This window comes from Thermobia domestica, chromosome 8, assembly GCF_964235325.1.
Source record: "Thermobia domestica chromosome 8, izTheDome1.hap1.1, whole genome shotgun sequence".
NCBI lineage: Eukaryota > Metazoa > Arthropoda > Insecta > Zygentoma > Lepismatidae > Thermobia > Thermobia domestica.
Genome location: NC_137461.1, coordinates 27,628,604 through 27,643,102, shown reverse-complemented (window position 1 = coordinate 27,643,102; position 14,499 = coordinate 27,628,604). Strand labels below are relative to the sequence as shown.

Below are 14,499 nucleotides of genomic sequence, written 5' to 3'. Positions count from 1 at the left end.
GAAATTGTAAATGGCCACATATCATGTGAAAAGTTATTAAGTTAGATCAATTTTCGCGTACCCTCTAGAACAACACTGTCTAGTGATCTCTTTTACACTCAAGCTGCGAGGGTAAATATTGTCCAAAGGTCCCTTCTAAACCGAATTGTTAGTACGTGTAATCAGTTACCAGAAACTGTAGACGTTTTTTTCTAAGAGTATACTTTCAGATACTCTATAACGAAGCTATCTTTGTAATGTTGCCAGTGTACTGTACCATCTTGAGCTCAAATTGTTATTCTATCGTTACGTTGCATAAATGTTAAAATGTTTCAGTGTAAAATGGCCTAGTGCTGTATCTGAAACCTATTATAAATAAATAAATAAAATCCAATACACGATGTGCTAATATTTTTATGCGTGGGTCTTAACCCTTAGATTCACTTGGCATTTTTCCTACGTAATTACACTTGGTGGGTCAAAATGACCCGGTGCTCTTTTTGATGTTTAATCTTTAGGAAATTGGAGATTTTGCTTCGGAAATGATGTTTGCTATATCCCTAGTTTCTCACATGGTTCTAATGTGCTTGAAGTTTGTACAAGGGCTTATGTGTACAAGAACTTATTTGTACAAGGCCATATGTGTACCTGTTCACAGGCTTACTATTGTAATCAAAGAAGTTGGAATTTTTATTCAGAATTTGTTTGGTTCATCGCTATTTTCTCACACGGTCGTAATGTGCTTGAAGGTTGTAGAAGAGATTATGTGTACAAGGAAATGTCTACTTGTTCATAGGCATGCTATTGTAGTAAAAATACACTATTGATTGCAATTCAGAATAATATTTCATTATTCATATCGTAACATGTTGTACAAAGGTGAATTTTAATGCTATTAGAAATTATTAGCAACAAGTAATAACGTACTTTAACTACAGAAGTACTCTACATTCTCACCCTACGCACATTCTTCACACAAAGACACAGTATGAACTGTGCAGATGAATCTTTGACATTTATAGCAGACAGTAGATGTTTTCTTATCCGCTCCCGTAGGACAAACTGAGCATCGCTTCCTTTTCCTTGAAATTCCGGCACGGTCTTCTTGTGGTCCTCGTGTTATACCACATCTTCTCAAAGCATCCACTACACTCCTCTTCAAGTCAGGAATCAGCACACGCCTTTCCATCTGAGGCTCCAACATGTCATGCACAAGCTCTTTCAGGAATTTTCTGCGGCGGTCAGCAGCATTTCCTTCGTAGTCAGGATTGCAAGCTATGTACGTTATATATGCGTTACTTCCTCCGACATCTAGCATGTTGAAAAACAAGGTCATAGGCCACCGCCTGGCTTGCCTCTTTGTTGTGTATGTGCGTACCAATTTATCCATAGTATCGACACCACCCTTGGTTTTGTTATAAAATGTTATTATTTCTGGCTTTTTTTGGCACTTTCAGAATCTATTGAAGCATCTCCATGCATAGAAGATAATAAAATAACAGCTTTATTTTTCTTCGTTACAAAACTGACCATTGTCGCTTGTGGAATGAAAACAAATTCAGACGAATAAATTTGTCGATTTTTAGCTGGTAGCATAATTGTAGGCACTTCCCTCCTGTGTTTCCTAATTGTTCCAACTAAAGTAATCTTATTACGTAACAACTATTTAGCAAGAGATAAACTTGTGAAATAATTGTCTGTTGTAATATTTCTCCCTGGAAAGTTCTTCAAAGATTCAGATAGCTTTAGAACAACATATTGTGATAGGTTAGTTTGTACTTGCTGCCCAGGTTTGCGACCTGTGTACACCATTCCAATGTATGCATAACCAGATTTAGCAGAACACATCCAGAATATTTTGATTCCGTATTTCCCTGGCTTTTGGGGCATATACTGAATAAAACTACATCGACCTCTGTATGGCAGCAACTGTTCATCAATGGTTAAATAAATGTCTGGAATCATAGCTTCGGAGCAATTCTTCATGAACATATCCCATACAAAACTTATGGCAGCAAGGCGGTCAGTTTTTAGCCTAGTATCCCGTGTACGCTTGTCATCAAATCTCATTACTCGCAGTATATTCAAGAATGTGTTTACCGACATGGTAGCTCGATAAAGTGGATTTGCATACGGGGTATGTTTAGTACAAGGGGTCCAGAAGCACATAAAAAACACAAAATTCACAGAAGAAATGAGTGATGCAAGTACTTAGACGTAACATTACGTAACCAAATCTAACCTAACCTAACATAAACTAACGTAAGCTAACCTGAACTAACCTAAACTACCGTAATATTAGTAGAAATAATTGAAATTCTATCATTTTATGGAAAATTATGCGGGACTCCTACACTAATATAACATAAACTAAACTAACCTAACGTAATCTAAACTAGCCTAACCTAACTTAAAGTAACCAACCCTACCATAAACTAACCGAATATGAACAGAAATTACCAAAATTGTAACATTTTTTAGAGAAAAGAGCTGGACCCTTTCTGCTAAACATAGGCCTTGCATACATGTCAAGAAACAATTCTTTTACCGGTACATCCCAATTTCTTTCTAGGCCAGCAAGAAGAAGTAATCCAAGAAAAGCAGTAAGTTCCACCATATCAACTTCTTTCTACGTAGTTCTTTTTTCTCGAGCAACGAGTTTGCCTTCTAGATTTGTACACAGTCTAATTTCTTCCAACAAGTCTGGTGAAAAGAACATATCAAACGCAGCTTTAGGTGAAGTGAGATGAATGTTTTTGACAGGTCCAGGATTATGTCTTACAACATTATGTACAAGGGTTTGACTTGAAGTACGGGGATTCGTGTTCCAAATAGTACCGTCTTTAGAAATATATCGACCATTTATATCATGACTACAAGAGGGAATGGGCACATCGTTAATAGTTTCACTTTCACTGTCGTCCGTAGATTTACTTTCATTATAGGAATGCTCTTCATTACTCTCGGGAATAACAGTTACTCTTTCTGCCTGTAGCTGTCCAGTATCTTCCGTGACACTATCGTCATCCTCACTTGCATCTAACAGAAGTTCATCTCTTATAGCCTCATCTGAAAGTCCGCTCATTTTCGCAGTCTAAATTTCACCTCACAAATAGACGTACTAATACACAAGCTGACAACAATTTTCAATAAATCAAATTCACAGAAAAATATTTTCTTCTTCTTCTTCTTCTTCTCTACATTTCCGCATTGTTGACCTTATGTTGCTTTAGAGAATACAAGTGTTCGAAAGTGAAATATATTACTGAAAATAAAGCAAACTAAATTACGGGTCAATTTGACCCACCAAATGTAATTACTTAGCAAAGAGAGAAATCAGTTTTCCCCCACTCCATATTTGGTGATACTAAAAAACTAAATATCAGGTATTGTAGACAAAAGATGAATATGAGATGTCACAAAGACTGGTTTTATAAAAACATCATTGACTCGTTTAGAAAAACAAAAGAAACAGGTACCGGGTCAATTTGACCCACCAAGTGTATCTAAAGGTTAAGTATGCCAGAAAATAGCTTTCGAATATTTTTTTTTTTCAGTTTTAATCTGTTTTCGAAATGTATGGACTTTGTGTGCGTCTCACTGAGGAAGTATCTGACTGCCATCTTTTGTTTCATCCACTCAAAAGAAGTGTCCTTGGGTTTCTTCGGGACACTTCCATTTCCTCTCATTCTCATTCGACCAATTCTTCCATTATCAGTCAATTCCATTAATCATCCGTGTCCCTTAGCATAATGGACATAATCGTGTGATCTTAAACTAAAAGATTTAACTTGATTTCAATATACAAAAAGGTTAAAAATGAGCAGAAATTATGGGCGCCGATCCCCGGGGAAGCCCCGTCCCCCAAAGCTCATGTGGCCCCCCTATTGTATTTATGAATATACAATATTTGGCATAATTTGAATGTAATTTGTCTTAAAATCCTCATATATATATATATATATATATATATATATATATATATATATATATATATATATATATATATATATATATATATATATATATATATATATACACCTTCTGCATCTGAATGCCTCCCCCCCCCCAATTTACAGAGAAATCGGCAGAAATTACTGGTTTGGCAGAACAATTCGATAAAACAGCAAGAAACAATTACAGGTAATGTAATTTCAGTGCAATTTACAATATTATGTGTAGGCTTCGGATTTTTAGCTCCCAAAAAATTCAAATTAGGATTTTAAAAACTGCATTTTAGGATTTTATAGGTTTTTAATAACACGGTTTAGGATTTTTAGCGTTATATTACTGAAAACGGAATATTACTACACTTTAAACACTTTGTTAGCTATTTCATACTTAAATGGTAACCTTATTTTAGTAAGCTTTATGCTAACTAGTCTTCTGCGTAATAAAAATAATAAAACTCTTCTTAGCTTGGACTCTTTTTGATAGCTGAAATATAGTTTAACATATGTATGGCCTGTCGTACTATAGTACTAGTAGTAGTAGTTGTTTTCTTATATTTGAAATTTTATACAACACCACAAATATCACTTCACTTTTCTAACGATACGCTGAGGAAATACGAATGTTCAAATATTGTTTTTCCGGCACTTTTCATCTTTTCTATAGCTCAAAAAGTGGTCACTTCACTCTCTGTAATGGTACTGAACAACAAAATATTTGGCAAGATTTTCTGTTGTGAACTTTTTCCTTTCGTCTGACAAAATTCTCTTGAATGCAGAAAAACTGCGTTCCACATCACACGATGTAAGAGGCGCATACGTCATACTGGCTAATTCCTCGGGATTCCATAGCAAATTTTCTTGGACATTGTCTCCACGAAGAATTTGGCCCACTAGTTGTATCTGTGTGAAATCAGAACTGCGTTTCAAAACCGCCTCCAACTTGTCCGCAGTTTTTGTTCCAACTTCCCCAGGTACTTTTTTTTTTCTTTCACTTCTTGAAGAATTTGAAGAGCTTCTGTTAGTGGAAGAGACTTCTCCAATTCAGTGGTGGCTTGAGGCAGATGAGAAAAGTTCGCTTTAATGTAACTTAGTTGTTGTACAGCAAACAGTGACTTCAGTTCTTTTTTTGCAGACGTGAATGAAGCGGCTTCAATCTCGTCGAGCGAATCGATGACCTGAACAATGCTTTCAAAATTATCTGCATAGTACAGTACTGCTGAGAGCCACGTTCCCCAACGGGACACACGGGCTGTGGTGGCACTGGTTTACTTGGAAGCATATCCTTGAAGGTAGCCACTCTGTTAGGAGCTTTCAAGAAAACCTTCTTTACAGATGAAATTATGCCGTTGACGATTGAGTACGTGTTTGAAAGTATTTTTCAAGTTAAAAATAACTATAAAGAATCATTTAGGACGTTATAGGTTCTAAAAGCTAATTTAGGATTTTTTAGGTCCTAACCCCCCAATTAAGACATTTTAGGTCCTATAAAACTAATATAGTTCTACTTATAGCAACTTGAAATGTAAAGAAAACACGAATTTTTTTCATTCACTGTACAGGAATAAAATAGGTTCGAACCTAAGAATCCGGAGCCTAATTATGTGGTAGTGGAGGCTGCTCGATTTTCATGAGTATTGTAATAAGAAAGATCAGAGATAGAAGATAGAAATTAAGATTTACTGACTATCCAACACAACTTTAGATGCAGACACAATCTGCCGTATAAAAATAAATAAAATGATGTATGTAAAAATTGTACAACACGCGTTATTCATGGTTTCTCTAGGAAAATTTGAAGCACACTGGAAAATCACTTTTGGTGAAAAGAACATTGTTATTATGATAACGAATTTAAACCGGGCTTTAGCTTCGCAAATTATAACATCATTTAGCTTTTTTTCTATTCCATTCCTTACTATCACATTTCTTTTCTTTTCTTTTTTTATTTTCTCTTTGCATATTCTACTTCCTTACTCTCGCCATAATAAATTTTGATAACTTATCTTTTATTATGCTTTATTGTTAATTTCAATGATTGTTTTACAGTAATCGCGTATAATGTATAAAATTTACTATACATTAAAAATTCTAAATATCTTGATCTGTTTATTAATATTTTATGCAACCAGTTCCTTTCACATTTATTGAACTTTCTACTCAATGTACTGTAAAGAGACATGCTTTACTCGAGCCAGTTTTTGTTTCTACCACCTTAGAGGTGCATATATATATAAACGGAAAATAAAAGATACTACCGAAAAGTACAGAAAATGCTCACATTCAAGAGGTACACATAACATAACAATATAGTGTCGATTTCTTGCATACTATTCATTGTTGGCGGAAAGTTTTCTTCTTCTTTTCCTTTTTCTCTTTTCTCTACATCAAAGGATTACACCGAAAAGTTTACAGAAATAAAAATAAGCTTTTCATTGTTGCGTTGTCATGTTCTCAATGATTTTACATTGTAAATATTGGTTTTAAAAATTTTAATATAGTATGTTAAACTTGCAGTTAAACAGAATTTTTCAAGAATTGTGCTATATATTTTAAATTACGCTTTATGCTCTATTTTCTAAAATTATGCTTTCTTATGCTTTAAAATTAGTTTCTTCTATACCCTTAGACAATCACAACGATGTTCAAGGTACCAACCATATGTCTAAATTGCTATTATGCTTTTTATGCTTTTGGGTTGCCCTACTTATCACATAAGTTTTGGTAAACCCAACGCCTCAAAAATGAAGCTTAAGAGGCCTCATCACTGCGAAATTAAAATACCGCTAATTTTACAGTACTTATGTGATATCTTCAAATAAATAAAAGATAATCGAAAAGTGCAACAAGACCTCCCTAGCCAAAATTATTTTGCGTGAGATACCGTTATCATGACTCATTTATCTGCTTTCGATTTCCAGCCATTTAGAAAATCGGCATTTATTTTCGCGTTTCTAAATAACTGCAAACGGGAAGCTACTAGGTGACTCGTGATAACGGTACCTCATGCAAAATAACATCGTCTAAGATCTTGATCCACTTTTCGATTATGTTTTATCTATTTGAAGATATCACATAATTACTGTAAATTTAGCGGTATTTTAATTTCGCAGTGATAGGGACTCTTAACTACAATTGACAAAGAAGATACATGCTATGCAGTCATATTTGTTAATTATTGTTTGATTAGTTTGTATTCACGTCCCTTGTGAACGGAGAAGCTTGTGTTCGATACTTCACCACATGGAAAATTGATCCCGGGACATTGTTCACAAAATTCACGTGCTTTAACCATTAGGTTATAGAGGATGGACGACCAATAGTTTGGTTATATTATCGACGTAAACACTAAAGATTGTAAACACTATAACTGTTAAAGTTAATTTTTAAAACATCAATTTATAACTAACTTACCAACAGGATGATCACAGCTAAAACGATTAATCCTTTATTCCAGTCCATTGATCTGTAATGACGATTAAAAAAGAAATCAGAAAATATCAGCTACCAGATTCGTCACGAGCATTATTAAAATTACAAGTACTAATACATAGAGTGTGATAAAAGAAAAAAAAAGTCATGAAACTCAAATTTCAATAAATTGTTAAAATGGCAGTCGCTGAATCATTTGTTCAAAAATGAAAAAAATGAAATGAAATCTTTAAGTTTAATGTCCCACGGCTATGCCGGTTAGGCTAAAGGAGATGGTGATAATGAGAAATGAGTGAAACGGTGGAATGAAGAAAGTGGGAGGAAACAGGAGAACCCCGAGAAAACCCACGAGCACGGTGTTTGTCCTTGTTCAAAAATATTGAAGATTGATAAATTAATATTTTAAAAATTATTTGCTTTGCTTCTCATCCAGGAGTTTCCTACCATTATTCAATTTTAGCATCAAATACTTTACCTGTATCATTCAGACGTTAACTAGAAAATAAATAGGTGTTAGAATCTTTATTTCTAAGCTACGTATCTCAGTACTCAGTACTCTTTTCTTTCGTGTTATTTTTTCTATTCTCCATTCCACATTTTTATTTTATTTTCTATCATTCTCTGAAAAAATCTTAGATTTTTCTTTCACCCAAACGAAAGAATAAGGTATATTCCATCCTTACCTAATACCCTTTGATTCATTGTCAAGATTGAATTAGGATAACTTTTTAGAAAGGATCGAAACTTTGTAGAAATTTGAAAATTTAGGAAGTTATATAGTGACTATAGATTTAAACAAGTAACGAAATTAACTGAACTGAGAAAGCAGACAAGAAATTCAAGAAAACTATTTATATGAAGCTTTCCTGAATTTCGTTTTCACGTATGGTCTACTGTGGAAGAAACTCATTTGGGAAGTAATACTAAACAATTTTCATTAAATTAGGGATAATTATCGTTTTCGTGCATGGAGAAACTATTGATTTACTTAAATCTTCATTTTCGGAAACATTTTTTTTTAATGGCTTGCGTCTTATTTATTTTATTTATGAACATTTGGGGTTGTAGGAACTTGTGATTTAGGTTTGCAGGACACTTGAGGAAAACTCAGGAAGATTCTAAGAAAACGCATTGCTGTAGAGGTATTAATTAGTGATTTTGGATAAATCAATTGCGTTGATGCAAGGTGTTTTAGCTATGTTTCAAGTTTCGAAAACTTCGTTCCAGAAACTAAGTATTTACATTAGTACGCGAACAGGGTGAAATGGAAGTGGACGTTCCCTCTCCTCTTTAGTTTCAACAGTATAGTGTTAGTTATGGTAGAATGTCTGTAGTACACAGTTGCCTTGAAGTCTTAAGAGTTTTAAGAGTCACAACACGGCTGAATTCTTGTGGGGAAGGTCTTTCACACTGCCAATAGCAAATGCACATTATTTCCACCCCAACATTGTTGCTTTTCTTGGTGGATTAATACTAAAGCGGACTGTAAATTTCGCTTGAACATATTCCATGGTGTGACCTGTGTAACGCCATTCGTGAAGCCAAACCGCAACAACCAATCTTTGTTCATTGCTATATGGACTTTTTTTTTTTTTATCACATATTGTATATTACTCCAACTTCACTGCAAATAACTATTACCAGTGGCGTATTTACGATTTTGTTTCGGGGGGGCTTTGCTAATTTTCGGGGGGAGTTTTGCCTGAAAATGTTAAAATTCTGCAAGACATTTCATATCCTTTACTATAGTAAGTAAGATTTCGGGGAGGCTTAAGCCCGGAAGCCCTCCCTAAATACGCCACTGACTGTTACCAAGCAGAACACAGCAGAAAACAAATGAACATGGACAACAATGTTGCTAGACAATGCCTAGCAATGTTATGAGATAATGCCAAGCAATATTTTAGGAGAATTTATTGCTTATACAAACTATTCCGAGTGAGCTGCATTCAATTTATTTCAAGACATATATATGGATCATGATTTAAAACTCATATTTGTTATTCTTATTGTTTTCAGTGTGAAATACTTATGGTATTTTGTATCTACATCTTTGTTAGTATGTAAATAAATTTCACATTAGATATTGTCCTGTATGGATGTAAAGACACGTAAGGACTTTAAGACCCAAAATTATACTTGAACTTGACGATTAGCGTTTTGCCTTTCCAGTAGAGGACCTGCATTCAATTAGAGGGAAGCTTATGTGGTTCAAGTCCTACATTTAAGTTATGTGCTTACATTATATCATGATCTCAAGTAAGTGTTAAAATGCGACGCAGAATCTCCCCCATGCCGTAAAAGTCGCCAACACCCAATGGCCCACTTGCTGGTAAATGTCGATTGTCGCTATGGCGACGCGTCGAAGGATTGCCGCTAGTGTGCCACTGCGGCAGGATTTCGTCGAGTCGAAACAGATACCTATAGAGTCGGAGTGTTGAAGTTACCATCGCGCAGCAGCAAGGACTTCATTTTCGTCCGCGCTCCTTCGATTCGTCGCGGAGAATCGCGAAGGGACCAATACGAACTATCGCCAGTCATGTGCATGCGGTTATTATTATATATTACTTTTTCCTGATGAATTGTTCATAAACTGAGCTCCAGATGTCAAGAGTAACCCCTGGCTCTACATCATGAAGTGAAAAATCTTGAGATGAGTGCGTATAATTGTATGAATTTAGATGACAATTGTCACCGATCATTTGAAAGTGAATATGGGGGAACCATGAAATAATGGTATACGCGCATCATTTTGTTATAAAATTACATAGCGAGCGGATTTTTATCTGATCCCGAACGGTTATCGTCGAATATACACGGTTACAGGAGTACTCTGATTAGCCAAATTAAAAAGTCCTGAACGATTTACCCGGTTACAAACGACATTTTTTCCACCGCGTCCGTGTCGAAGTCGGAAGAGCACGCGCCTAGTAATCAACAGGTTGTTGGTTCGCGCCTATCACAGGGTATTTTTTTTTTACTTCTTTTTAGTGTTTTTTTAGACCCACCTTCATTTAAACAAATTACGCATATAGGCGATTTAACATATTTTGGGAGAGTAATTTTTGGTACATTGGCGTTTCGTTGCGTCTCTGCCGCTGGTGGTAAAATTTTCAAAACGGAAATGGGGCCACCACATATCTTCGCTGCGGGGCCGCCAATTTTTGGCAATATGTCGCTTGTTGCCCATCGGTGGTCTACCGGCGCTTACGCATGGGGTCTCATAAAAGAAAACTCACAAAATAATATTTGCAATATATACTTTGAAATGGTAGTTTCTAACTATATGTTTTTTCTTTATCAAAATCGCGAAGAAAATAAAAAAAAAACAACTGAAATTAGGATAAAATGTTACATAATTATCAAACCCAATGACGTTAGGTAAGTTATTGTTTTGTAATATAAAGAAACAATATTATTTTTCTTCATCCACGACAAAGAGAGAAGTAATTCGTTCCAATAACAAAATTTCCATAAAACGGTATAGAAAGGAATGTGTTTTGATCAAGGCTGTACGAGGAAAGAGGGTATAGCAGTTCAACCATGAAGGAATTTTGGAAGTAGTTATTGCAGTTCTCGCTGAGGACATGGCAAGATAATTTAACTTATCGTTCGTCCCGTTTTTTTTTTTAATGGCTGGTTTTGTTAACCTTGTTTCAGTATTTTTTTTCTTTAGATAGGTTTGGAGTTGCCCTTATGATCCTGGGTGAATTTCACATTATGAACAGCCTTTTCTTTTTTCCTGCAATGATTACTCATCTAAATACTTTCTAGAACTGATATTGCAATATATTGGAAAATTTTGATGAATTATAGATTTGTAAAAGATTACAAGTGGGAACAATACACATTTGATAAGAATAATTAATATCATTTGCAATTCATTGAGCATATATTTGAGGGATTCTTTCCTTATGCTGCATCCACTTTTCAACTTGAAATATTTTGCAAGGAGATACCCCGCCACCAGAATCCTCCACTCTTCTTTTGCTTTTAGATAGGATTTGCAGTGTGTTAACCACAAAATTTAGGGGGTTTGTTATGTTTTATACGATTTGTCTTTCCTAATTCGGAGGCTAGCATACACGATATATTTATAATACAGTGAAACCTGTGTATATCGTCCACCATCGGTTCCATTCAAAAATGGCCAACTTACAGAAAATGGAGTATTTTTAGTATAGGATTTTTAGTATTACTTGATTGTAAAATTTTAATAAGCAATGGTACGACAGTTACTTTTAAATAGGGATGGTATCGAGACGAGACGAGACGAGACTTTGTACAGTCTCGGTCTCGTCTCGGTTGATAAATAACGGTCTCGGTCTCGGTCTCGTCTCGAGTAAAAAATCACCGTCTCGGTCTCGGTCTCGTCTCGGTCAACAGATGCTTGTCTCGATCTCGGTCTCGGTCTCGAGTACCAAGTCTCGGTCTCGTCTCGAAAGTCTCGAAAGTCTCGAAATAAATAGCTTGAAATTAAAATAATAAAAGTATTATTCTCGTGCAGTCTGTTGTTTCCGCTTATTTTTTCCTTTCATTTTTGACTTAGAATTATGGTATGGTGTATCTCTTCATAGATAATTTGCTAGTGCTAATGTTTTCCATGCGTGTATTCCAGGTTCAATGATCAGTGGGTATATCACCCTAAAACCCTAAAAGTAGCCCATATTTCACTTTCAGCAATAGTTTGTCTCATATAGCCTCAGTACTGCCTATACAATTAAACTCTATTAAAATTAACTCCAGTACTATAGTCCAGTTATAGTATACTCCAGTACTATACTCCTATTACTCCAGTTTATTTCCTTCCTTTGAATCAAAATTGTTCAATACCTCTTAACGGATAACGCAACACATACCAGCACGAATGTATTTATTTGTACTGAAATTGAAACTTTACAATTTCTCATTTATTATTCAATACATTCTGCTTTGACTGTCATTTTCAAAACAGAATATAACGTTCATATCTTAACAAATAGGGTAAATTATTACTACAATATACGTATTTTGTTTCAAATTGATGAAATGCTTTATTACCGTTTCACATCTCCGTGTTTAATTGACACTTTATAACACGAACGTCCTGAACCTTGTGGTGGGAGCTACTACACTCATCTTTGCTATGTGAGGTATCGAGATAGATCACAAAACAAGTTAGATTCAAAGTCCGATGTTTCACATAGTTCGCGTCTTATTTTAAGTGCATTCTGTTTTTTATACAAGTTCATAAGGTCGTAATGCAATACATAAGCACATATCCAGTGCCGTAGCATAGATTAATCTTATTCCTGAGCTCTCAGCAGTGCATGCAATCTTTATTCGAGAAAACTAATCGTGTGTTCATTACGTTGAAATTTTATGTTGATCGAAAATTACTTGCGAAACATGGACATACATATTATATAAGTTGTAATATACCATTACAGTTGAAAGTAATGGCAATTTTTTTTTTTTACGCACCCTGTACCTAGTAATTTTTTTTTTTAATTCAATTTCGGTTTAGTTACACAATTTATTTACTCTCTCTACTTCGAATTAAATATAATGAACCCAAAGGTTTCGTTAGTAACCATATTCCCACTGTATAATATATTTATTTATATTTTGATTAAGTGTAAATCCCATTTACGGATATATAACTTGAATAGTTACAAGGTTTACCATTCTGACGTCATACCGAAACATAGTTCCGTTATTGGATATAAATTTCCTTAATTTCAGACCAATGTAGATTTTGGCCAGGTACCTAATCTTTCCCTCACCCCCTCTCACTAGTCCATAGTCACTTTCAGATCCGGTTATATCTGGATTTGCCAAATTTCTATTTGCTTTGTAATTTCCGCGGCAAAAGTTTTCGTTCTGATTGGAGGAATTCTCTTACCTCTGGCTTTTTCGGCGCAATGTTATCAGAATAATAGAAGACACACTACGAGGAGCAGCCCGTGATTTCTTCTTCTACATATCTGCGGTAAAAGGATGGAAATTCTAACTATCTCAAGGTAATATCCAGTTAATTTCATTGATAAACGCCGTATAATGATTTAGGAGCTGACAAACTTACATTTTTCGTGAAGTGAACTGTAAAAAATAAAGGAGAAATGGGAACCAGCTTTACAGACGCCATATTGCTCGTTATCCAAGCCAAAGAATAGACAATATAGGAAAGTGATTTTTGATCTGTTAAAACTCAGTTAGGGATTAGGGACAATACGACCTGGTTTCGTACATATATTATAGTGTGTATAGTAAATGTGATTTTTTTTTATTAGTCAGTAAGTGCATGTACACAGTAGGTTTCATAGTTGCAATGTTAACTTTCGGAATGGCAGCTTAAGCTAACAAAAAGGGGCTCCTATCCCCTTTTCTGAATTGAACCAATTCTAGCGGGGGAATGGGTTAGTTATTGTTTGTTTTAGGGCCTTTTCCCCTCTCAGGGGAAGGGTCCCTCCATAAACCTCGTTAAGGTGCCCCCAGGGCATCAATTTTTGGCAATCATTATGTAAACAATTGGTCAGGTCAATTAGACCTAGTGTTACTTTTCTCATTTTTGACCCCCTTTAAATTAAATAGAGCCGACTGTATATATCGACGAGGGAGTAATGTATTTTAAATCTAATGTGTTAAGTTATTTTCGTCAACATGCATGTAACTAAATGGTGCATGTTTAGTTTAGTTAGTTGTCTTTATGTATAGTACTAACAGTGGTGTATGTAGTTAGTAGTTTTGTGTGAGTGTGTGAATTTTCGATTTGGACAGTGTATAAATATATGTTAATTTAGTCCCATTTTTCTAACATAAATAAACCAGAGTAAATATTAAATTTCTGATTAATAAGTACAAGTATAGATTTCAGTACACGGTAAATTATGCCTCCACTACAGCGCCACAGCGTCCGGTTTCGGTACTCAATAGTTTGTTGACAGTACGACATCGCATGACTTAGTGATTTAGATTGTTTGATTTTGGACAGTTATTCTCAAATTACTTCCCGTGGACATGGTTTTCGGTTCGGATGAGTATACCTTCGTATAAAATAGCATGAGATCTTACTGTACTGAAAATTTCAGCTTGCTAGGTCCAGTAGTTAATGAATAATCCGCTGAAATAAAGAACACCTATTTTCTTAATAGAAGTA

The 14,499-nt window shown here is 35.0% G+C and overlaps 1 protein-coding gene across 1 annotated transcript in view; it reads right to left on the bottom strand.

Moving 5' to 3' along the window:
• The window catches only part of LOC145691602 (uncharacterized), a 44,009-nt gene that overhangs the window by 9,085 nt on the left and 20,425 nt on the right, over positions 1–14,499 (bottom strand). Inside the window, exon 2 of the mRNA XM_081767005.1 lies at positions 7,344–7,395. Within this exon, the coding sequence (XP_081623131.1) occupies positions 7,344–7,395 (52 nt within the window). The remainder of the gene's footprint in view (positions 1–7,343; positions 7,396–14,499) is intronic.